Source organism: Anomaloglossus baeobatrachus, chromosome 5 (assembly GCF_048569485.1).
Source record: "Anomaloglossus baeobatrachus isolate aAnoBae1 chromosome 5, aAnoBae1.hap1, whole genome shotgun sequence".
Taxonomy (NCBI): Eukaryota; Metazoa; Chordata; class Amphibia; order Anura; family Aromobatidae; genus Anomaloglossus; species Anomaloglossus baeobatrachus.
The window spans coordinates 251,283,144-251,310,058 of record NC_134357.1 but is presented as its reverse complement, the minus strand read 5'-3'; the positions used below and the strand labels follow the sequence as shown (position 1 = coordinate 251,310,058).

Below are 26,915 nucleotides of genomic sequence, written 5' to 3'. Positions count from 1 at the left end.
AGTGTAGCCTTAAATAAACGGGATGAGAAGGGCAGATCTTTACTTACCAGGATGACACTCTCCCGTGCACCAGCCACTAGAACATGTACTACGAATAACCAGTGAAACCCTTTAGTTCTCAACATAGAACACTCCCAATCACAGGATGAAGGTATATACCTTCTGGGTACACATATAAAGGGTGGACACAATGGTTGTACGCAGTTGGGAAAATTTAGGTTATTACAGATGACAAAAGTTCTACCAGTATTTCGAATGCTTACACATATTCAGACCTTTCACAGTATGGTAGCCATAGCTAATCCCACAATGGAAGATGTATATGCAGTTGAACAGGGTTATACAGACACCAACCTGTGGTTAGAATGGATGAAATATACAGTACACCAAGCTAACAGGTCAGACTGTTATGTATGTGCAGGAGCCAGACCTCATTTAGGAACTGTCCCACTGAATTTAGATTACGAAGCTGAATTATGTCTTGTTAGTCTGTTTACAAATATGACTGAGGGTAATGCATGTGAAGAATGGAAAAAGAGATACCCGATAGTAGCTAAGGCCTTCTCCCCTGGGAAAGGCATTACTATATACCCTGGCAACTATACCTGTTATAATGTGAGTGGTCAGGGGAGAGATATGGGTAGATTTCGAGATGGGTTCTGTGGGTCCTATAGCAATCTCACCCATGATCACTTAATTAACCAGGTACAGTCCGTGGCAGATGTGTTTTGGATTTGTGGGGATATGAAAATTCGATCACGAGTAGAAGGAAATTGGACGGGAGAATGCACTTTAGCTAAGGCACTTATGCCTATACACATAGCCCCCGCTGACCACACTGTCAAAGAAAATGACTTTATAGCACACATCAAAATCAACTTACGGACTCGACGGAGTGCAGATGATGACCATACCAGTAGAAATACACCTAAAGGCTCTTTTGACCCACATGTTTACATTGATGCTATTGGAGTGCCTAGGGGGGTCCCTGACGAATATAAAGCTAGAGACCAAGTCAGGGCGGGGTTCGAATCCATTATCCCCATAATTACTGTAAATAAAAATGTAGACTGGATTAACTACATCTACTATAATCAGCAACGTTTTGTTAATTATACACGTGACGCCTTACAGGGACTGGCAGAACAACTAGATCCGACTTCCATCATGGCTTATCAAAACAGAATGGCTTTGGATATGATCCTCGCAGAGAAAGGTGGAGTCTGTAAAATGGTGGGGGATGTTTGTTGCACATATATACCAGATAACACTGGAGTGGATGGGAAGGTCACCTTAGCTATAAAGAAACTTACTACACTGTCTGAAGAATTAAAGAAAAATTCAGGAGTGACCGACCCTTGGGGAGATTATTTTGGATGGACGAGTTCTTTTAAAGGCTGGTTGATCCAGATAGGGACCGCCTTAAGTATAGTATTAGTTATATTATTAGCCATTCTGGTTTGTGTAATTCCGTGTTTGAAGAAAATATTTTCCAAAACAGCTGAAGTCACATTAGGAGGGACCTTTCCTTTACTCGAAACAGAAGACCTAGATATGACAGACGACATGCCCATAAAGACCAACACGACCCTCTCCCCCAGTTACAAAACGATTCTGCTAGAATAAACTGTTAGAAGAGAGGACTTAGAGAACCTTGGGACATGGGAAAGTCCAACTACAAAGGGTGAGGACTCGCCTAGGAGTCCTTGGTCTCAAACCGGTGAAAAAAAACCACTTCCCCTCTCCACCAATGCCTCAATGTTCAGTTAGGCAGGTTTTCCGATAAGTCTTTCTACCTCTCTTCCTAAGGGAACACAGTACCCTTAGAATTTAGAAATGGCAGAAATAAGTCTTTAGGGGGGACTGTTGAGGATAAAGAATTGAGTATCCAAAAATACTTAATTCAGCCATTTCATAGACTCAGGTATATAGTTTAGTAAGATGTAAACTAACACACATATCTATGCATGTCTTTGTTCTCTTTTATTCTTTTACTAATACGTTTATATAAGTATATTGCATATTCAGTGTATTTTCCTTAGACTCAGTATATACTAGGATATATATATATATGTATAGCTTGAAGATGGCCACCATTTCCTGTTCTACACCCAAGACAGATGGACAAAGAAATTCCTGAAGCCTGGACTGACCAATCCACGGAGAATATGCAGATCTCTCTACGTCATGAAGCCCTGACCTACGATACTTGATTGGACTAAAACTTTTGTTTACACCCCTTTTACTTCGTGGTCTAATTGTCCGAGAATAAAGATTTTCAGTCTTGCCTCAGCCTTGGTCGTGAGAGGAAGAGTTATAATTGATTTCCAATTAATTATTATTCTTTTTCGCCGTGCACAAACGACATTTTAATTCGGAACAACGATCAGATCGAGGGAATACCTTGTATCCCATCTTCAACAGGGGCATTTCACCACCGATACTTGGACCAGTAAGCATGGACAGGGGCGTTACATGTCACTGACTGGGCACTGGGTAACTATGGTGACAGATGGAGAAGGGTCTGCTGAACAAGTCTTGCCGTCCCCACGACTTGTGCGTCAATCCTCTGTACATCGAACTTCCTCCACTGCTTCTGCTTCCACAACCTCGTCTGGGTCCCCAACCTCCGCCCCAAGCCTGCCTGGTCAGGCCACCCATGTTATAACTGCGCACAAGGAATCCCGCACACCTCCTTACTATGCTGGCAGCAGAGCTCAACAGCATCAGGCGGTCTTTACCTTGAAATGTCTTGGAAATAAAAGTCACACAACGGAGGAGTTGTGGTAAGCTCTTGCGAGCGAGTTTAGTAAATGGTTGTTGTGGAGACACGGGGCTCAGTGGGTGCTCTTGTCCACTGGTCCGGCTGCCTTTAGAAAGACAGCGTGGCTCAGGGCTCATCCCAACTGAGCACACGACCTCCTTAACCGTAGACATGGCAGCGTACGAAACCTGTATGCCTCCCCTATGGCCTGCTGGGTATGCTTATGTGCCTCCCTGGTTGTTGAGCCCTGGACAGAGTCCGCGAACACCAGTCCTCTGCAGCTCCCCTAAATAAACCAGGCTGAGTAGTATCCCACTGCTGCCACCAATTGTGGAGACACGGGGCTCAGTGGGTGCTCATGTCCGCTGACCCAGCCGCCTTTAGAAAGACAGCGTGGCTTAGGGCTCATCCCAACTGAACGCACGACCTCCTTAACCGTGGGCGGAACACTACTCAGACAACACAAGGTGAGGGAATCACAATATTAAGACTTTATTGGATCCCTAAACAATTAATGGCACATAACACATAACCAGCAAAACACACAAATGTAACAGGCAACAGAGTCTCACCCTTCCGCTGGCTCACCAGGGATTAGAATGTCCGTGCCTCAGAGCTTCCAGGGCTACTTACTCCAATCCAGCAGCACCCCGCTTTCAGCGGGCACCCACCGAGAAATGAATAACGCCAGATTTAGGAAGCTGGCTGAGGACTGCAACGTCTGTAGTCAGATGACTGGGTTGTCCCAAGCTGGATTCCTTCCTTATGTAGTCCTTGGTATCACAGCCGAATCCTTGAATTTAATGCTGAAGTCCATATAGTGTTATAATCCAGGTTATGGCTTGCCAATCGGATCCGCAGGTCCTAGATGGGTAAGCATGTAGCAAGAGTCTCTAGTATGTTGATATAATCCTGGCAGTCGGAGTCGAAATTCCTAGACTGTGGTTATGGTCTCCAATCGGAATCGGAGTCTGTAGGTTGAAGCCATGTAGCCAAGTGATCCTCTAGTCGGAGCCAAAGTCCATAGACTGAGTCCGCAAGGTATCCTGGTTATAATCCCCTAGCCAGCTCCTAAGAGCTTAGACTGGATCAATCAGCATCCATCAACAACTGGTGACTTAAAGAAGTCCCTTTTTATAGCCATAGTCTTCCCTTCGGATATACTGTGCCCTTAGCGGATTGGTTGTTCAAGGTTGCTTCTCTTATTGGATGAATTTCAAGCTGCATGGATAATGTTCATTTAAATGATGTGGATAGAAAGACTGAGAATATCTACATGTAGTCTGGAATGCACAGACTAGACAATGGCCACTGATGTAATTTACATTAGATTAGCAATACACAACTACATTACAATGATTGCTCGGAAGGGTCTGGAGAAACAATAGTTTAGCAAACATGAGTTAACACACAGAAGAACAATACGTCTGGCTAATTTAAGAAATTTAACCCACGACACACATTGAAAAAGTCTGTGTTGTCACATTCCTCCCCCTTCTTAATTAGCCAGATGGGAAAATGGCTGAATCTTGACGAGGTTTGTTGTTGATGGGATGGCTAGACGTGGTAGGCCTCTTATCACCCTTCTCCTCTTGACGGCATTGTCCTTTTTAATGGTGAGGTCAGCAACAGAGGCTCACATCTATACACCTCCCCCTGATTACCTCCCCCAGATTGAGCAGCCATATTGCAGACAAGCACTAAGGTGGGGTCCGTGAGTTGGGCTTCCCTGAATTCCTTACGATCTATCTCCCCCCAGTTAATGGCCACAGTTGGGTCTGAGGTACTCACATTCGTTGCATCTGAGGAGGAGGCTGAAGATTGAGGAGGAGGGTTCCCCTCGGATGGGTTGGTAGAAACACCTGCACAAGGATGGTGTTTGGCTTGGCTGCAGGTGATGGCGGTAACATACTGGCTGGATAGTCCTTGTCCTAGGTCATTCTTCAAAATGACTGGTTGAGCAGGTAATCCACAAGCCCTACTTCCACTTCCCTCTGGGTGGTATCCGAAACAACAGGCTTGGTGGGGCCATCCATGAAGCCCACTTCAATTTCCTCCTGGTTAGTCCCCGAAATAACAGGTGTGGGGATGCTGTTCATAAGCTCCACATTAGCCTTGCTCTGGTCAGTCTCCACAATGACAGGTATGGAGAGGCTGTTCACAAGCCCCACATTGATCGCTTCCTGGTTAGTCCCCAAAATACCAGGTGTGGGGAGGCTGTCCACGAGCTCCACCTCGACCTCTCCCTGGTCGGTCCTTAGGTCCAACTGCACACATGCCGGAGGGATGTCCGAGCACTAGCCTTCAGCCAGGGAGATGGATAATTGGGAATCTGGTAAATGGTCTTCTGGGGAAACAATAACTGAGCTTACCAGGGTAATGGAGGAACCAATGTCTCGTAGTCCCTGGCTCTGTATGTCACAGACCTTGACCGGCTGAGCTGGCAGATGGCCTCCAAGTCTGGGGCCTCGGTTTTGGAGACAATCTTTATCCATATGTCCATGACACCCACATGTATAACAGCGCCATAGATTGGGCAAGTCACAGGCTTTGTTTGTAGACCTTTGTTTTGCTGCAGCTTCTGCTGGGTAGCGGGACCATCCTTCTCGAGCGGCTGGTGTTAGCAGTACGGCAGCTGGAACCCCATAAACATATTCCAGAACCCAAGCCCTCTCTTTTCTTGAGGATTTAGGCCCCAATGCAGCCAACAATGCTGTGTCATGGGCCATTTTGGACCAAGTTGATTCCCGATTGTCATTAGATCCATGATGTGGCACATAGTTTAAATCCTCTGGGTCAATATCGGCGGGATCCTCCTTGTCCTCTGCATCATTCTGGACATCCCAACTGACTAATTTCTGGATCAAGTCTGACCGAGTGTCAGCGTATCTGTAGTCAATCTTTTGCATCTAGCACAGATCCTGTAGCATCCATTTACTGCTGCGGTCGTAACTCCTCTCTGGTCCTTGTCCCGTGGCTGAGCTGGTGGAGTTGGACATGGCATCGTACGAAACCTGAATGCCTCCCCTATGGCCTGCTGGGTATGCTTATGTGCCTCCCTGGTTGTTGAGCCCTGGACAGAGTCCGCGAACACCAGTCCTCTGCAGCTCCCCTAAATAAACCAGGCTGAGTAGCATCCCACTGCTGCCACCAATTGTGGAGACACAGGGCTCAGTGGGTGCTCATGTCCGCTGGCCCAGCCGCCTTTAGAAAGACAGCGTGGCTTAGGGCTCATCCCAACTGAACGCACGACCTCCTTAACCATGGGCAGAACACTACTCAGACAACACAGGGTGAGGGAATCACAATATTAAGACTTTATTGGATCCCTAAACAATTAACGGCACATAACACATAACCAGCAAAACACACAAATGTAACAGGCAACAGAGTCTCACCCTTCCACTGGCTCACCAGGGATTAGAATGTCCGTGCCTCAGAGCTTTCAGGGCTACTTACTCCAATCCAGCAGCACCCCGCTTTCAGTGGGCACCCACCGAGAAAGGAATAACGCCAGATTTAGGAAGCTGGCTGAGGACTGCAACGTCTGTAGTCAGATGACTGGGTTGTCCCAAGCTGGATTCCTTCCTTATGTAGTGTTTGGTATCACAGCCGAATCCTTGCATTTAATGCTGCAGTCCATATAGTGTTATAATCCAGGTTATGGCTTGCCAATCGGATCCGCAGGTCCTAGATGGGTAAGCATGTAGCAAGAGTCTCTGGTATGATGATATAATCCTGGCAGCCGGAGTCGAAATTCCTAGACTGTGGTTATGGTCTCCAATCGGAATCGGAGTCCGTATGTTTAAGCCATGTAGCCAAGTGATCCTCTAGTCGGAGCCAAAGTCCCTAGACTGAGTCCACAAGGTATCCTGGTTATGATCCCCTAGCCAGCTCCTAAGAGCTTAGACTGGATCAATCAGCATCCATCAACAACTGGTGACTTAAAGAAGTCCCTTTTTATAGCCATAGTCTTCCCTTCGGATATACTGTGCCCTTAGCGGATTGGTTGTACAAGGTTGCTTCTCTTATTGGATGAATTTCAAGCTGCATGGATAATGTTCATTTAAATGATGTAGATAGAAAGACTGAGAATATCTACATGTAGTCTGGAATGGACTAGACAATGGCCACTGAGGTAATTTACATTAGATTAGCAATACACAACTACATTACAATGATTGCTCAGAAGGGTCTGGAGAAACAATAGTTTAGCAAACATGAGTTAACACACAGAAGAACAATACGTCTGGCTAATGTAAGAAATTTAACCCACGACACACATTGAAAAAGTCTGTGTCGTCACAGTTGTCTCCACTCAGCCTGCAGCCAGGGAAGGCCGTGTGCAACAATGCTGCAAACCTGGGTGCGGCCCTACCCTGGGGAAGGGTGACACACATGCCTTGTATGGCTCACGTGTTGAACCTTGTTGTCCAGCAATTTTAAACCCACTATCCCGACCTAGATGGTCTTCTGCACAGGGCACGGTCACTCTCTGCTCACTTCCGCCGTTCAACCGCCACAGCTGACCAACTTGTATCGCTCCAGATGTCTTTTGGCCTGCCGGTTCATCGCCTGAAATGCGATGTGCCGACACGCTGGAATTCGACTCTCCACATGTTACAGCGACTGTGGCAGCACCGCCGAGCCCTGGTGCATCAGTCAAACCGTACCAGAAACACCGTATCTGGTGCTGGTAACAGCAATTTTATGGAATCGTTTCATAATTTTTTTAGACCATCCAATGCAAGGCCACAAGAGACAAGAAGTCTGACACATAGTCAACGGCTGGAGCGGATAATACAGGAGTATCTCCAAATGAACATCGATGCCATGACTTTGCAACTGGAGCCTTGCTCCTTTTGGGCTTCAAATCTTGAAAAATGGCCTGAGCTCGCCACTTACGCCTTGGAGATCTTGTCATGTCCCGCAGCCAGCGTTGTCTCTGAACGTGTCTTCAGTGCTGCTGGGTGTGGGCTGACAGATAAGTGCACGCGTCTGTCCAGTGACAATGTGGACAGCCTAACGTTCATCAAGATGAACAAGTCATGGATTTGCAAGGACTTTACTACCCCTGTGTCATCCTGGGGAGAGTAAAGGCTGGCGTATTTAGGAATGTGCTTGATGGAAATCAAAACATCCAGTTTGCAACTGGGACACAAGGGATGCCACTGAAGTGGTGTCTGTGGGGCCCAATTTTTGGAAAAAAGGGAGACTCTGCTTGGAGTCTCCTTGCTGTGCTTCTAAAACTGTGCTAAGATGAACAAGTCTTGGTTCAGCAAAGACTTTGCTACCTACCCCGGTGTCATCCAGGGGACAGTTAAGGCTGGCGTATTTTTGAATGTGCTTCATGCAAATCAAAACATCCAGTTTGCAACTGGGGCACAAGTGATGCCACTGAAGTGGTGTCTGTGGGGCCCAATTTTTGGAAAAAAGGGAGACTCTGCTAGGAGTTCCTTTTGCTGTGTTTTTAAAAATGAGCCAAGATGAACAAGTCTTGGTTCAGCAAAGACTTTGCTACCTACCCCGGTGTCATCCAGGGGACAGTTAAGGCTGGCGTATTTTGGAATGTGCTTGATGCACATGTACCTGTGAAGTGTACAACTGGGGCACAACAAGTGCTGCCACTGAAGGGGTGTCTGTGGGGCCCAATTTTTGGAAAAAAGGGAGACTCTGCTTGGAGTCCCCTTGCGGTGTTTTACATGATTTTAGAAGGGTATGACATGCCTATATCTGTGTCTCCTCCTCTTTTTCCTCGTCCTGCGGTTTTGTTTTCGCATGAGTATATGACCTTGTCACTTTCCCATGTGTTTGTGATCTGTTGTGAGTTGTTTGTCACCTTTTGGACACCTTTGAACGTGTTTTCTATGTGTTTTTATATGTTTGTGATTGCCTCCCATTGTTTTCAATGGGGTTCGAGAGGTTCCTCGAAAGGCTCGCCGAACCAAACTCAAACGCGGCCTCTGTTCGACGAACCGAACTCGAGCCTCTAGAGGCTCGCTCATCTCTACTGCATAGCTGAGCTCCATTGCTGTTAAGGCCGCTTTACACGCTGCGATATCGTTACCGATATCGCTAGCGTGCGTATCCGCCCCCATCGGTTGTGCGACACGGGCAAATCGCTGCCCGTGGCACATAGCATCTCCCGGACCCGTCACACGTGCTTAACTACCTAGCGACATCGCTGTGACCGGTGAACCGCCTCCTTTCTAAGGGGGGCGGTTCGTTCGGTGTCACAGCGACGTCACTAACCGGCCGCCCAATCAAAGCGGAGGGGTGGAGATATGTGGGACGAACATCCCGCCCACCTCCTTCCTTCCTCATTGCAGGCGGGACGCAGGTAAGGAGAGGTTCCTCGTTCCAGCAGTGTCACACATAGCGATGTGTGGTGCCGCATGAATGACGAACTACATCGTGCCTTAAGCAGCAACGATAATTGAGAAGGGACCCCCATGTCACCGATGAGCGATTTTGAACGTTTTTGCGACGATTCAAAATCGCTCATAGGTTTCACACACAACGACATCGCTAATGCGGCCGGATGTGCGTCACAAATTCCGTGACCCCAACAACATCGGATTAGCGATGTTGTAGCGTGTAAAGCGGACTTTAATGTTTGATTGGTGAGAACAGTTTGCAGAACTCCTGAAGACCTTCACACAGATGAGCACATATGTCAGGGTTGGAGAGTAGTATATAAAAATACAGCCTGCACATTACACACACTATACCAGGGGTGGGCAATTAATTTTCCCATGGGGCCGCATGAGAAGTTGGGATGGTTTTAGAGGGCCGGACTAATATAAATAACTCGGTTCTACATATATATATATATACACACACGTATATATATATTGTGTGTATATAATATATATACACATACACACAATGTATACATACATACACACACAATCCCCATATACTATATCACTACACCCGCCACATACTACACCTGTAATATACATCCCTATACTCTACACCTGTAATAAACTACCCCTCTATATACTATACCACTATATACTACATCACTACACCACTATATACTACATCACTACACCCCTATATACACCTGTAATATACTACATCACTATATACTACACCTGTAATAAACTGCACCACTACATCACTATATACTACACTTGTGATAACCTACATCACTACACCCCTATATACTACACTTGTATTATACTACACTTGTATTATACTACACCACTACACCCCTATATACACCTGTATTATACTACAGCACTACACCCCTATATACACCTGTATTATACTACACTCCTATATACTACACCTGTATTATACTACAGCACTACACCCCTATATACACCTGTATCAGACTACACCCCTATATACACCTGTATTAGACTACACCCCTATATACACCTGTATTATACTACACCACTACACCCCTATATACACCTGTATTATACTACACCACTATATCCCTATATACACCTGTATTATACTACACCACTACACCCGTATATACACCTGGATTATACTACACCCGTATATACACCTGTATTATACTACACCACTATATACTACACCTGTATTATACTACACCACTACACCCCTATATGCACCTGTATTATACAGGTGTATATAGGGGTGTAGTATAATACAGGTGTATATAGGGGTGTAGTGGTGTAGTATAATACAGGTGTAGTATATAGTGGTGTAGTATAATACAGGTGTATATACGGGTGTAGTATAATCCAGGTGTATATAGGGGTGTAGTATAATACAGGTGCATATAGGGGTGTAGTATAATACAGGTGTATATAGGGGTGTAGTATAATACAGGTGTATATAGGGGTGTAGTATAATACAGGTGTATATAGAGGTGTAGTATAATACAGGTGTATATAGGGGTGTAGTATAATACAGGTGTATATAGGGCTGTAGTGGTGTAGTATAATACAGGTGTATATAGGGGTGTAGTCTAATACAGGTGTATATAGGGTGTAGTATTATACTACACCCCTATATACACCTGTATTATACTACACCACTACACCCCTATTATACTACACCACTCTATACTACACCACTATACCCCCCCATATACCACACCTGTAAAACTACATTCCCATATACTAAACCACTACACCCCAAATATTTGTCAACAGTTACCCCACCTCCCCCCCGCCCACCCCCTATTGTCCCCGCAGGTTACTAGTAATCACTCACCTTTCTCTTCTTATTGTCCCCTCCTCAGGCACCTCCGTACGAGCCCCCCGCTGAGCGGCTTCTCTTTCACATGCCCAGGCTGCGCCGACGCTGTATTCCTAGGAGCCCCCGCCGCTGCTTCTCTCCGTACAGGCCCCACCGCTGCAGCTTCTTCTCCTGCCGGGCGGGAACTTTTCAAAAGACACACGCGCACCGTACTGACGATATCAGGGCGCGCGTGTGTCACAGAGAAAGGTGTCGGGCAGGGAACAGAGGAGAGATTCCTGCGTTCCGCTGCCTACACTGACTGTTCAGCTCTGCAGGATCTGTCCTCTGTTGCCTGCCAGGCACGCAGCATGTGATGAGGGCAATCTGACCACGGGTCTCCCGGAGACTGGAGCTCTGGACAACAGGTCAGATTGTCCTCATCACTGACCGGCCAGCAAGGACGCGATGAGCCAGGCGGGCCTGTCACAGAGAGTAGGCGGGCCGGATGTGGCCCGCGGGCCGCCCCTTGCCCTGGTCTGCACTATACTGTGTAGGCATATAAATAATATGCATATTTGTGTTTGTATGTATATATATATATATATATATATATATATATATATATATATATTCTATGGTGTGTAATGTATGGGACATATCATTATTTATTACTCCACATGCATGATCTATCTGTCTATCTATCTATCCATCCATCAACTCTATCTCTATCTATCATCTATCTAATATATTACATGCTATGCATATCAAAAGCTGTAAAAAAAATATATATATATATATAATGATATAATGACGTCAGCTGCAACCTGTGATGTAGCACATGTTGTTCGGCATGACCATATAAAAACAAAATTCACTGATGGGGTGATATAGAATGTGAGCTGGTGAGGTTTGTGTGCCAGGTCTGCTTTTTGGTCTGCTTACAAATACTGGATAAGAAAAACTGACCAAATACTAAATGTGTACATGTGGCATGCTCGGACTGGCATGTGTCTGTATTCACAACATGACAGTTGCGCACTAAGCGACATCGCTAGCGAGTTCGCTGCTGAGTCACGGTTTTTGTGATGCACCAGTGACCTCATTAGTGATCTCGCTGTGTGTGGGAGCCATTTAGAATCCAAAAGAGCCGTCTCTATTTGATGAACAGAATTAAGTGAGCTAGATCACCAAAATGAGCCAGAATGCCAATGTACTAAATAAATACCCCGGGCAGCAAAATTATGTTAGCAGACAGAGAGCCAAATGGAGACACAATCAGACCTTGTGAGAACTGGAGTTTTGAGCTTTGAAGTATCAGTCACCTGTACATTTCAGCAGGATTTACGCTACACTGTGTGCAGAATTATTAGGCAAGTTGTATTTTAGAGGATTTTTTTTATCATTGATCAACAACTATGTTCTCAATCAACCCAAAAGACTAATAAATATCAAAGCTTAATATTTTTGGAAGTTGGAGTGGTTTTTTTTTAGATTTGGAGATCTTAGGAGGATATCTATTTGTGCAGGTAACTATTACTGTGGAGAATTATTAGGCAACTTAATAAAAACCAAATATATTCCGATCTCACTTATTTATTTTCACCAGGTAAACCAATATAACTGGACAAAATTTAGAAATAAACATTTCTGACATGCAAAAACAGAACCCCCAAAAATTAGTGACCAATATAGTCACCTCTCTTTATGATGACACTCAACAGCCTACCATCCATAGATTCTGTCAGTTGCTTGATCTGTTTACGATCAACATTACGTGCAGCAGCCACCACAGACTCCCAGACACTGTTCTGAGAGGTGGACTGTTTTCCCTCCCTGTAGATCTTACATTTTATGAGGGACCACAGGTTCTCTATGGTGTTCAGATCAGGTGAACAAGGGGGCCATGTCATTATTTTTTAATTTTTTAGACCTTTACTGGCCAGCCACGCTGTGGAGTAGTTAGATGCATGTGATGGAGCATTGTCCTGCATGAAAATCATGTTTTTCTTGAACAATACCGACTTCTTCCTGTACCACTGCTTGAAGAAGTTGTACTCCAGAAACTGGCAGTTGGTCTGGGAGTTAAGCTTCACTCCATCCTCAACCCAAAAAGGTCCCACAAGTTCATCTTTGATGATACCAGCCCATACCAGTACCCCACCTCCACCTTGCGGGCATCTGAGACGGAGTGGAGCTCTCTGCCCTTTTCTGATCCAGCCTCTGGCCCATCCATCTGGCCCATCAAGAGTCACTCTCATGTCATCAGTCCATAAAACCTTTGAAAAATCTTTCTTAAGATATTTCTTGACCCAGTCTTGACGGTTTATCTTATGTTCCTTGTTCAAAGGTGGTAGTTTTTCAGCCTTCCTTACCTTGGCCATGTCCCTGAGTATGGCACACCTTGTGCTTTTTGATACTTCAGTAACGTTGCAGCTCTGAAATATGGCCAAACTGGTGGCAAATGGCATCTTACCAGCTTCACGCTTGATTTTCCTCAATTCATGGGCAGTTATTTTGCGCCTTTTTTGCCCAACACGCTTCTTGCAACCCTGTTAGCTATTTGCCATGAAACGCTTGATTGTTTGGTGATCACGCTTCAAAAGTTTGTCAATTTCAAGACTGCTGCATCCCTCTGCAAGACATCTCACAATTTTGGACTTTTCAGAGCCAGTCAAATATGTCTTCTGACCCATTTTGCCAAAGGAAAGGAAGTTGCGTAATAATTAAGCACAGCTTATATACAGTGCCTACAAGTAGTATTCAACCCCCTGCAGATTTAGCAGGTTTACACATTCGGAATTAACTTGGCATTGTGACATTTGGACTGTAGATCAGCCTGGAATTGTGAAATGCACTGCAGCAAAAAAGAATGTTATTTCTTTTTTTTTTTTTTTTTTTTAAATTGTGAAAAGTTTATTCAGAGTGTCATTTATTATTCAACCCCTCAATCCACCAGAATTCTGTTTGGTTCCCCTAAAGTATTAAGAAGTATTTCAGGCACAAAGAACAATGAGCTTCACATGTTTGGATTAATTATCTCTTTTTCCAGCCTTTTCTGACTAATTAAGACCCTCCCCAAACTTGTGAACAGCACTCATACTTGGTCAACATGGGAAAGACAAAGGAGCATTCCAAGGCCATCAGAGACAAGATCGTGGAGGGTCACAAGGCTGGCATGGGGTACAAAACCCTTTCCAAGGAGTTGGGCCTACCTGTCTCCACTGTTGGGAGCATCATCCGGAAGTGGAAGGCTTATGGAACTACTGTTAGCCTTCCACGGCCTGGACAGCCTTTGAAAGTTTCCACCCGTGCCGAGGCCAGGCTTGTCCGAAGAGTCAAGGCTAACCCAAGGACAACAAGGAAGGAGCTCCGGGAAGATCTCATGGCAGTGGGGACATTGGTTTCAGTCAATACCATAAGTAACGTACTCCACCGCAATGGTCTCCGTTCCAGACGAGCCCGTAAGGTACCTTTACTTTCAAAGCGTCATGTCAAGGCTCGTCTACAGTTTGCTCATGATCACTTGGATGACTCTGAGGCAGACTGGTTCAAGGTTCTCTGGTCTGATGAGACCAAGATCGAAATCTTTGGTGCCAACCACACACGTGACTTTTGGAGACTGGATGGCACTGCATACGACCCCAAGAATACCATCCCTACAGTCAAGCATGGTGGTGGCAGCATCATGCTGTGGGGCTGTTTCTCAGCCAAGGGGCCTGGCCATCTGGTCCGCATCCATGGGAAGATGGATAGCACGGCCTACCTGGAGATTTTGGCCAAGAACCTCCACTCCTACATCAAGGATCTTAAGATGGGTCGTCATTTCATCTTCCAACAAGACAACGACCCAAAGCACACAGCCAAGAAAACCAAGGCCTGGTTCAAGAGTGAAAAAATCAAGGTGTTGCAGTGGCCTAGTCAGTCTCGTGACCTTAACCCAATTGAAAACTTGTGGAAGGAGCTCAAGATTAAAGTCCACATGAGACACCCAAAGAACCTAGATAACTTGGAGAAGATCTGCATGGAGGAGTGGGCCAAGATAACTCCAGAGACCTGTGCCGGCCTGATCAGGTCTTTTAAAAGATGATTATTAGCTGTAATTGCAAACAAGGGTTATTCCACAAAATATTAAACCTAGGGGTTGAATAATAATTGACCCACACTTTTATGTTGAAAATTTATTAAAATTTAACTGAGCAACATAACTTGTTGGTTTGTAAGATTTATGCATCTGTTAATAAATCCTGCTCTTGTTTGAAGTTTGCAGGCTCTAACTTATTTGCATCTTATCAAACCTGCTAAATCTGCAGGGGGTTGAATACTACTTGTAGGCACTGTAGGGTGTTGATGTCATTACTAGAGCTCGAACTCGAGCTTTTTGCTAAAAGCTCGAAAGTTCGAGTTACGTTCTATCAGCAAAAGCGTGGCTTTTTCAACTCCGCCGCTCGCACACATGGCCCCGTTAGGCTCTGCCCACCTAGCACTCTGCACACATGGCCCCGCTAGGCTCCGCCCACCTGGCACCCTGCACACATTGCCCCGCTAGGCTCCACCCACCTGGCACTCTGCACACATGGTCCCGCTAGGCTCCGCCCACTTGGCACTCTGCACACATGGCACCGCTAGGCTCCGCCCACCGGGTACTCTGCACACATTACCCCGCTAGGCTCCGCCCACCTGGCACTCTGCACACATGGCCCCGCTAGGCTCCGCCCACCTGGCACTCTGCACACATGGCCCCGCTAGGCTCCGCCCACCTAGCACTCTGCACACATGGCCCCGCTAGGCTCTGCCCACCTGGCACTCTGTACACATTACCCCGCTAGGCTCCGCCCACCTGGCACTCTGCACACATTACCCCGCTAGGCTCCGCCCACCTGGCACTCTGCACACATGGCCCCACTAGGCTCCGCCCACCTGGCACTCTGCACACATTACCCCGCTAGGCTCCGCCCACCTCGCACTCCACACGCATGGCCCCGCTCGTCTTACCTGCGGTGATGAAGTCCCGCCCTCCCGACCTCAGCGCTGACACTGTCTTCCATGGCCACCGCTTCACATCTCTCACTGCAGCCCGAGACTGTGACTAGCGGTGACGTCACAGGCTCTCGCAATACTTAGCTATAAAGGTCATTGAACTCAGTGACAGGTCTGCGGTCCGCAGTGCAGGAGATCGTCACCGCAGGTAATGTACCTCGCTCCTGACAGCAGCACTTGTCATGCCCTGCAGTGACCTGAGCTTACCTACTGATGTTAGCTCAGATCACTGCATTGCTTTCCCAGCCAATGGGGAACATTCTGTTCTTCATTGGCTGGGACAGTGACTATGGTATGGATCGCTATGGTAACCGCTTGGATTAGAGCAGACCTGGATTTGTTTTTCTTTCTAATAAATTGGTGAAAGAGGGAATCTATTGGGCAGTGTTTTTTCAAATATAAATGTGTTTGTCTATTTTTTTATTACTGACTGGGTTGGTGATGTCAGGTATCTGATAGACGCCTGACCTCACCAACCCCAGGGCTTGATGCCAGGTGACATTACACATCTGGTATTAACCCCATATATTACCCCGTTTGCCACCGCACTAGGGCACGGGATGAGCTGGGGCGAAGCACCAGGATTGGCACATCTAATGGATGTGCCACTTCTGGGACGGCTGCGGCCTGCTATTTTTAGGCTGGGGAGAGTCCAATAACCATGGACCTCCCTAGTCTGAGAATATCAGACCCCAGCTGTCTGCTTTACCTTGGCTGGTGGCCCAATTTTGGGGGGACCCCTATGTGTTGTTTTTTTTTTTAATTATTTATTTAATTAAAAATAACAGCGTGGGGTGCCCTCAGTTTTGGATTACCAGCCAAGGTGAAGCTGCCAGCTGTGGTCTGCAGGCTGTAGCCGTCTGCTTTACCCTAGCTGGCTACAAAAATAGGGGGAACCCCACATCATTTTTTTTTTAATTTATTTATTTATTTTGGTAAATACAAGGCTAAGCACCCCTTAGTGCCACATGAAATGCACCAAAGGGTGCAAAGTTACAAAATGCAGGAGAGTGGGACATTATGTGTCTTTCTGCCATTATAATGACAGAAAAGACTGATATGAAGTGTACAAGCATAAGAAAATCACCAGAGCGCTCTACGCTGTGAAAAGCAGTAGAAAATGGCACTGGAGTGAACATGTGACCGCCTCATGTAGGATGAAGCTATGGATCCTGGGTAAATTTATGTATTTCCCCTCCTTCAGTTTTTTGGCACTACGCAAAAAAACGGAAAGCACACGGATGACAAACGGATGACATACGGACCATATACGTGTCACGCTCCCGATGCCTCTGCACCGCTCCTTACCCACTGATCCGGTCGCACCTGCACGGCACCGCTCCTTACCCACTGATCCGGTCCATGTGTCCACCGGTCACGGCTGCTGCTCCCGCTCGTGCTCTCCTATGTCCTGTCCCCAGTCTCATGTGTCTGACTCATGCTTCTGTATACGGTCGGGCCATGCCCACTCACCTGGTCTTATGGGCCCAGCACTGCTGCAGCAGGATATGACATGAGGCTGTGCTGGGTATATAAGACTGGCCTTGCCATGTGGGCGGGGCCTGATCAACGTGTCTTGTAAGCCTTGTCTTGAAAGCTTGGTGCTCGGGTCCCCTGCTGCCGTGTCCTGTGATCAATACTATTGCCTGACATTCCTACCCGGCACCTGTGCCAGATTCCTGCACTGTCTCCAGGAACTCTGAAGCCCCAGTGACAGTTCTACCTGTCCCCTGTGGGACGCAGTCCCTGCCACGCTAGTGCTCCGGCTAACGTGCACCCAGGCCTCCGGTGGGGTGCATGGCCCAGTGGATCCACCACCCGGACCTAACAATACGGAATGGAAACGGATGCCACACGGATGCACCCGTGAAAAAAACAGACCGTTTTTTGCGGACCGTAAAAACGGATCGGTCGTGTGAATGTAGCCTTATTCTAATCTGCCGTTTATAAACAGCAAACAGAAATAAGTGAATAGCGCTCCCCAGCGTCAGAAAATCTCCGGGGTTTTAGGGGTAGCTGAGACCCTGGAGATCATGATTCAGGTCGGTTTTTCCGGTCCCCGCTCACGTGATCACCAGTATACACCGTATACCAGTGATCATGTTACAGTAAATGACAGCGCCGGTAAAAAAATATTTATCTCCCATCTGGCATGAACAAACATGTCAGATGGGAGATAAATCTCCTCCCTGGTCCCCTCCGGTCCCCCGGTGTCGCCAAAGTGCCTCCCCACCGACCCCCTCCCGAAAATCCAAGATGGCCACCCGCACAGCAGCGCGCCGGCCGCATTCACCCTACTCCTCTGATTTCTGTCGCATGTGTCATGGCACATGCGACAGAAAACTCCTCCCCAGGCCCTGCCAGGTCACCCCCTATAACCCCACCGGTGTTCCCCGGTGTCCCACGGTACCTGTGCAGCGTTGATCCCCTGCGGCCCCCTCCTTCACAATAGACGTTGCCGCATGCACAGAGCGGCTGTCAGTTTAGCTTCCTGTGTTCAGACACAGTGAGTGGCGGTAACCATGCATCTGTAAGCTACTGCAATGCCCTGCTCATGAGGTATGGAACATAGTTGATCAGGAGAGCTATACTACATTTACAAATGGAGGGATTTGCTATTTCTGTTGCCGTGCTGAACGACTACCAAACATGAGAGTCCGTTATACACCACAAGAAAACATGTCTAATTAGCGAGCTCTGTTTAGTATTCATTCAGCTGGATAACTGGACTTAAAGGGGTATTCCATCTCCATGATCCTATCCCCAATATATAGTAGGTGGAATAGCAATAATATCAGCAAATACCAATATTTGGAAATGTAGAATAGTTCTCCTGATTAGGCATGCCCTTACCTCATGAGCAGGACATTGCAGCTTTGGTAGCAACAGTTACGACATGGACTCTGCTGCTGTGGACCCGGGAGAGTGGGTGCAAATTCATTGCACGCACACTCCTCACATGGAGGGTCTGCACTCCTAGAAAATGGGGGATACATTCCCTGAGCGTGTCCCCCCATATTCTAGACAGTCCAGAGTCATCGTGGGACCCCCTTATTTTTTTTCCTTACAATAAATTGGTGAAAGAGGGAATGTTTTGGGGAGTGTTTTTTCAAATACATTTTTTTTTCGTCTATTTGTTTTGTTAGTGCTGACAGTTTGTGATGTCGGGTATCTGATAGACGCCATAACATCACAAACTGCTGGGCTTGATGTCAGGTGACCTTACAGCTAGTATCAACCCCATTTATTACCCCGTTTGAAACCGCACCAGGGCACGGGATGAGCTGGGGTGAAGCACCAGGATTGGTGCATCTAGTGGATGCGCCAATTCTGGGGTGCCTGCGGCCTGCTATTTTAAGGCTGCGAAGGACCAATAACTATGGACCTTCCCACCCTGAGAATACCAGACCACGGCTGTCCGCTTTACCTTGGCTGGTGATCCAATTTGGGGGGGACCCTACTTTATTTTTGTAATTATTAATATTTATAAAATAATTATAAAAAAAGAGCCTAGGGTGACCTCCACATTGGATCCCCAACCGCGGTAAAGCTGCCAGCTGTGGTTTTCAGGCTACAGCCGTCTGCTTTACCCTAGCTGGCTATAAAAAAATGGGGGGACCCAACGTCATTTTTCTTTTTAACTATTTTTTTAAATAAAAAAAATGAATGGGCTTCCCTGTATTTTGATTGCCAGCCAAGGTAACGCCAGGCAGATGGGGGTGGCAACCCATAGCTGTCTGCTTTATCTGCGCTGAGAATCAAAAATACTGCGGAGCGCTTCTTCATTTTTTTTAAAGAATAATTTTTACAGCACTGTGATGTCCAGCAATCAAAATACAGGGAAGCTCTTTTTGTTTTTCGTTATTTAAATGAATAATTAAAAAAAAATATATATTGGTTCCTACTGCATTTTTTGTATTGCTAGCTAAGGGTAATCCAAGCAGCTACTGGCTGCTAACCTCCACTGCTTGATGTTACCTTCACTGGCAATGGAAAATCCAGGGAAGCATTTTTTATTTTTTTTTGCCAAAAAACTACAAAAAAAATGATGTGCGCTTCACCATATTTTTGTATGCTAGCCAGGTACAGCAGGCAGGTATGGCTGCCCCCAACCCCCAGCTGCCTATTTGTACCTGGCTGGGAACTACAAATGTAGGGAAGCCCTTTTTTTACTTAATTCATGAATTTTATGAAATAATTAAAAAAAAAAAAATGACGTGAGCTTCGCCCCATTTTTGAGTCCAGCCGGGTACAGCTAGGCAGCTGGAGTTTGGATCTGCAGCACAGGTTAGCCTGAGGTTTCTTGGCCCCTCTGCTGCGAATTGTAGTCCGCAGCTGCCCCAGAAAATGGTGCTCTCATAGAAGCGCCATCATCTGGCGCTGTATCCAACTCTTCCAGCAGCCCTAAAGCCGGGTGGCTTGCTGGGTAATAATGAGTTAATACTAGCTTTGTTTTGCTAGCTAGTATTAAGTCAGAGATTCTTAATGTCAGGCACGTTTGACCCGGCCATTAAGAATCTCCAGTAAAGGGTTAAAAAAAACACCACACAGAGAAAAAATACTTTAATAGAAATAAATACACAGACACATTAGAGACTCCATCTTTATTACCCCCTGTCACCCCTCCACGATCCTGCTCTTCTGTCTTCTTTCTCCTTCAACACATGCAGCTCTGCTACATCAGACAGCACAGCTGCATGGGAGAAAGGACGCTGTGCTCCGTGCAGAAATCACTCTGTGAGAGTGACCACAGGCTCCGGCTGTAAGCGGTGGCACAGGTTGCCATAGCAACGTTGCTCCGATCACGTGATTCCGGTGCCGCTGCGTGCTGGTAGCGGGATGTCACCGCTACCAAGCGCGTTGCTATGCAACAGTGATCTCCGTTATTGACCGGCTGTGTCAGCCGGTCAGGAGCCGGCTTCTGCGGACGCTGGTAACTACGGTAAACATCGGGTAACCAAGAAGCCCTTTCCTTGGTTACCCGATAATTACCTTCGTTACCAGCGTCCCCCGCTCTCACGCAGCCGGCTCCCTGCTCCCTGCACACATAGCCAGACTACACATCGGGTAAAATTAACCCGATGTGTACTCTGGCTAGGAGTGGAGAGAGCCAGCGCTAAGCGGTGTGCGCTGGTAACAAAGGTAAATATTGGGTTGGTTACCCGATATTTACCTTAGTTACCAGGCACAGCATCGCTTCCACACGTCGCTGCTGGCTGGGGGATGGTCACTGGTTGCTGGTGAGATCTGCCTGTTTGACAGCTCACCAACAACCCGTGTAGTGACGCTCCAGCGATTCCTGCCAGGTCAGGTTGCTGGTGGGATCGCTGGAGCGTCGCTTAGTGTGACGGTACCTTAAGGGAACGGGGAAGCAGAGCGGGGAGTCGACCGTGTGCTAGAGCATGTCGCCGGTACACTAGGATACACAAACGTGCACCGTGTAACAGAGAGATGCAATGACAGGTCCTAGCATGACGCGTCATAGTCATGTGACCAGTCTGTAGCCAATGAGATAATAGACACGTGACTGGTCACATGGCTATTTTGAAGTCACGATAGGTCCTGCATCACTGCTGGTGTTCCCGGAGGACGCAGCGATTACCGATGGAAAAGCTGTGGGAGACAGAGTGCAGGACACATCCCGGGGACAGGTAAGTGTAATGGCATTGTACATTTATAATGCGTTTTTATGTGTTTGTGATTGCCTCCCATTGTTTTCTATGGGGTTCAAGTGGTTCGCCAAATCGGTTCGCCGAACCGAACTCGAACCAGACCTCCGTTCGGCGAACCGAGCTCGAGCCGAACTGCGGCCGGTTCGCTCATCTCTAGTCATTACACCCACAGCCCTCCTCATTACAGAGATGCACATCACCTGATTTACTTAATTGGTAGTTTATACAGCTTGGAGTAGGAGAACATGTATAAAAGTATCATATGATCAAAATACTCATTTGCCTAATAATTATGCACACAGTGTTTTAACATAGCATGTAGAAATGATGAAACTGTAGGCAAATGGACAGAAAGAAACTAATAGTAGGTATTCAAGACGGCACATGAAGATTCGGAAGAATAGTCTATGGTTAAACATCTTAGAAGATTTCCACCACTGAAAATGATATCAAGTTGTCTAACAGTCCAGCACTTGTCATTGTCAGGTCTCTCGAAAGACAGATAAGGGTACTTTCACACTTGCGTTGAACGGTATCCGTTGCATTGCGTTGTGTAACGGATGCAACGGATGCTGCAAAACAACGCAATTCGTTTTTTTTTTTTTGTTTTTTTTACAGTTTTACCAGCGGCAGACTATTGTGAACGATCATCTGATCGCTCCCAGTAGCCGGCCGCCGGGTGATCAGCTGATCGCTCCCTGCAGCCGGCCGCCGGGTGATCAGCTGATCGCTCCCAGTAGCCAGCCGCCGGGTGATCAGCTGAGCGCTGTCACTTGCCGGCGCCCGGGCATGCCGGCGGGCGCTCAGCTGAGCGCTGTGACTTGCTGGCGGCCGGGCATGCTGGCGGCCGGTCGCTCAGCTGAGCGCTGTCGCTTGCCGGCGCCCGGGCATGCCGGCGGGCGGGCGCTCAGCTGAGCGCTGTGACTTGCTGGCGGCCGGGCATGCTGGCGGCCGGTCGCTCAGCTGAGCGCTGTCGCTTGCCGGCGCCCGGGCATGCCGGCGGGTGGGCGCTCAGCTGAGCGCTGTGACTTGCCGGCGGCCGGGCATGCTGGCGGCCGGTCGCTCAGCTGAGCGCTGTCGCTTGCCGGCGCCCGGGCATGCCGGCGGGTGGGCGCTCAGCTGAGCGCTGTGACTTGCCGGCGGCCGGGCATGCTGGCGGCCGGTCGCTCAGCTGAGCGCTGTCGCTTGCCGACGGCCGGGCGCTCAGCTGAACATTCAGCCAGCGCAAGCCAAAATAAAGTTTGATTTTAAAAAAAAAAAAAAAAAAAAGAGAATGCGCAGTGAAATCCAGAGGATTCCGCTGCTCAAAATAACGTTACATGCTGCGTTCCTCCCGCTGGGCGGAAGCAACGGAGCGTCGCCCAGCGGAAGCAACGCAGGTCCTTTTGGTACAATCCGTCACCCATACAAGTCTATGGAAAACAGCGGAATCTGTTAACGGATTCCGCTGTTTTCCAAAAGGGCGGATTGTAACGGAAGGAAATAAACGCAAGTGTGAAAGTACCCTAAAACTATCAATTGTTTGGTGTAGTCTGTATAAAGATGAATAAAACTTACCAGCTGATTCTTGCACCTTTCATAGAACTCCTGATTATAGTAAGAGCCATTATAGTAATAGCAACTATAAAACATTGACATGGTTGCGAGATCCGCAATATTTATGATTAAAGCAACAGTGCTGAATATGGAACTGATGATGTTTAAGGAGAGGGATCCTCTGATCTGTGGAAAGAAATGTCAAATGCAATTTATTACACACCTTGTAAAATATAATTACATGTTGTGTTTGATCCTTCATGTGGGATATATATACATATACGGTATATATATGACGGGAAGTGCCCGGCATTCAGAAGAGCATTCACAGCGATCATAGGTACACGCTGCACCACTGGTGACGCTGCAGAGAATAGCACGTTAGTACACCCCTATGGGTGTACTAACATGCTAAGAGGGCGGACTAGTCGGGGGATATAATACCCTTGGGACTAGTCCCTGCACTCATTAGCATGAGATTAAAGATCTTTAGAAATCCTTTTTCTAAAGCTCTCTTTATCTATGCTAGTGTATACAGGGACGGTTAGGCAGGGATTAGAAATATGCACAAAGAACTGCTCGTGGCTTTGGGTGCATATTGCATGTGACAGGTTCCCTTTAAGAAAAAACAATATCTTTAATAGGTCACTCACCAAGCAGACGCTGGGTTTAGGATGAGCAGCAATTGTCAGAGCTCCTGCAATGATGTACTGTAAATATAATAAATATTTTTATACATTACAAAATCTGTAAGATTAACAGGTGACATTGTCATATAACACTGTCTTCAAATACACGTTATTGTGACTTCTACAACTTGAAGAAATTCCTAACTGGACCTATCCTTCATGCCCAAAACTGAAAACGATACAACAACTAAATATATGTAATGTACCATGCCCTTGATCCAAGCAAGTCCTAGAAATGTTCAAAACCTTTCATCTTCAGGAAATTGCTGCATCTCACTCAGGACACTCCTGTTAGTTTTCTTTCCTCCCTGTGTAGGTTCTTCTCTTATTACCCCCAGCATCTGGTCTGTACTGAACAAATTTTTCCATACAGTATCTTTCTCACTGCACACTGGATAAATGTAGTGGTTACTGGGCATGAGGCAGAAAGCATTTTGGTGCATGTCCTACCACTGTTGAATATTCCTGGAGGTTTCTGCCTCTGCTGCCACTTTCTCCTACTTTGCTTCCTCCACCTACTCCTCATCCAGACAGTGTAACACCTCCACAATCAAGGGGGAAATAACGGCAGGCTGTCCTGAAAAACATCTGTTTGGGGGAAAAAATTCCACATATAATGGGAGTGGTGGACGGGGATAGAACAATAGACCAATGAGTGTTTGGTGTAGTTGAACCTCAATACCAGCCTGGTGGGGTGCGATAATGGATGAAATCTCACAGGACCTTTGGACCTAGCCGGCTTGATGTGTGACGCCTTGACCTATCAGGTTGTCACAGGGTATTGCGCAATCTGCCCTTCTGTGCAATATCCACCTCCTTCCTTGGTTACTGGTCCCTAACCATTGGTGTTGCCAAAACCAACTAATCAAAATCCTAGGAATACTCTGCACCACACCCACCTGACACACCAGTGGACGGCCTGAGTGGAATAGGGTCGCCCACTTTGGGGGTTGGTTAAGGGGAGGTCAGGAGTGTCAGGAGTCAGTCAGAGAAAGGGAGAGTGTAGTGTTGGAGGTGAGAGTGTTACGTCGCCACCGGAGTCTGCTCCAGCGACTTCTGCTCCGATCGCCAGGCGACGCCGTGTTCCTGCCGTGGATGGTGCTGGTGATGGGAGAGGAGTCGATGCCAGTGGCAGAAGTGGGCACAGGCTTCGATCGTCCACTGGGCTGGGTTATCTTGGGGTCTGCAGTACCACTGGCTGACTGTAGGTGGCGAGTGTCTTCCAGCTGCATTTGCCAGCATTCAGCTGCAGCCAATGGGAAGACACCGCACCCTTTTTAGTTCCCCTCCTGTCTGCTGACCTCTACCAGAGATAGTTCTGATTTTCCTGGCTCCTGTTACGTCCTATTCTCCTATTCTGTTTGGTGATTCCTGTGTGCTGACTTATGCGTGTTTTCTGACTACCCTCCTGCCTACTGTTTTTGTACCTCGCTGCCCGATCCGGATTTGACCTCTGCTACGTTTGCTGGCTACGTCATTGCCTGCCGATTCTGTCCCTGTTCCGCAATTCCTGGTTTGAAACTGCCTGACTACTACTCTCATCGGACCAGCCTTTCACAGGTAGTGATCACCAGGGCCCTGTGTAATTCCAAATCCATGTATAGGGGTTAAAGGGTTTCAGGGTTCTGGGGGTCCTGCTTGGTGAGTGGCTTCCCTCCAGCCTCCCCATTACAGCCCATCTGAGTCTGTGGATCCACGCAGGAGTTACAGAGAGGAGATCAGGAGCTGGGCTCCTTGGAACTACTAGGTAGCAGACGTTGGTCTGGGCCTGGTAGGAGCTGGACCCCCGGTCGCAGGGGATCGTAACAAGGGGCACGGTATTGTCGCGGAGGACAGCCGGTGGCCTTGTACCATCACCGGGCTGGGACCAGGGCACGACGGGGTACATGGACCCTAGGTCATGGAGTAGCTTAACCCCTTCAGCCCCCGGGCACTTTCCGTTTTTGCGTTTTTGTTTTTTGCTCCCCTTCTTCCGAGAGCCGTAACTTTTTTATTTTTCCATCAATCTTGCCATATGAGGGCTTGTTTTTTGCGGGACGAGTTGTACTTTTAAATGAAACCATAAGTTTTACCATATAGTGTACTGGAAAACGGCAAAAAAATTCCAAGTGCGGAAAAATTTCAAAAAAAGTGGGATTGTACAATAGTTTTTGGGATATTTTATTCACCGTGTTCACTATATGGTAAAACTGATGTGTGGGTATGATGCCTCAGGTCGGTGCGAGTTTATAGACACCAAACATGTATAGGTTTACTTGTATCTAAGGGGTTAAAAAAAATTCACAAGCTTGTCCGAAAAAAGTGGCGCACGTTTTGCGCCATTTTCCAAAACCCGTAGCGTTCTCATTTTTCAGGATCTGAGGCTCAGTGATGGCTTATTTTTTGCGTCTCGACCTGACGTTCTTAACGGTACCATTTTTGCGCAGATGCTACGTTTTGATCGCCTGTTATTGCATTTTGCGCAAAATTTGCGGCGACCATAAAACGGAATTTTGGCGTTTGGAATTTTTTTGCCGCTACGCCGTTTACTGATCAGATTCATTGATTTTATATTTTGATAGATCGGGCATTTCTGAACGTGGCGATACCAAATATGTGTGTATTTTTTATTTTTTTAACCCTTTAATTTTCAATGGGGTGAAAGGGGGGTGATTTGAACTTTTAGGTTTTTTTTATTTTTTTTTAATTTTTTAAAACTTTTTTTTTACTTTTTTTTTTTATTTTACTAGTCCCCCTAGGGGGCTATTGCGATCAGCAATCCGATCGCTCTGCACTATCTGCAGATCTCAGCTACAGAGCTGAGAACTGCAGATTTGCTGCTTCACTTTCAATGCCGGCTGTATTCCGGCATTGAGAGGAAGTGACTCATGTTAGCCACAGGTGTCATCACATGACCCTGTGCTACCATGGCAACCACCGAAAGTCACGTGATCATGTCACGTGACTTCCGGCGGGGGCGGGGTAAGTCACTGTCATGGCGGCACCCATATACATATCGCTGCCAAGACTTTGGCAGCGAAATGTAAGGGGTTAATGGCCGCGGGTGGAATC

The 26,915-nt window shown here is 47.0% G+C and overlaps 1 protein-coding gene across 2 annotated transcripts in view; it reads right to left on the bottom strand.

Annotated features, from left to right (window-relative positions):
• LOC142309909 (membrane-spanning 4-domains subfamily A member 4A-like) overlaps positions 1–26,915 on the bottom strand; it is a 184,838-nt gene that overhangs the window by 90,583 nt on the left and 67,340 nt on the right. For both annotated transcript variants that reach the window (XM_075347370.1, XM_075347371.1), the window contains exons 4-5: positions 23,829–23,885; positions 23,197–23,361 (exon numbers count right to left, since the gene is read on the bottom strand). In XM_075347370.1, the coding sequence (XP_075203485.1) occupies positions 23,197–23,361; positions 23,829–23,885 (222 nt within the window). The remainder of the gene's footprint in view (positions 1–23,196; positions 23,362–23,828; positions 23,886–26,915) is intronic.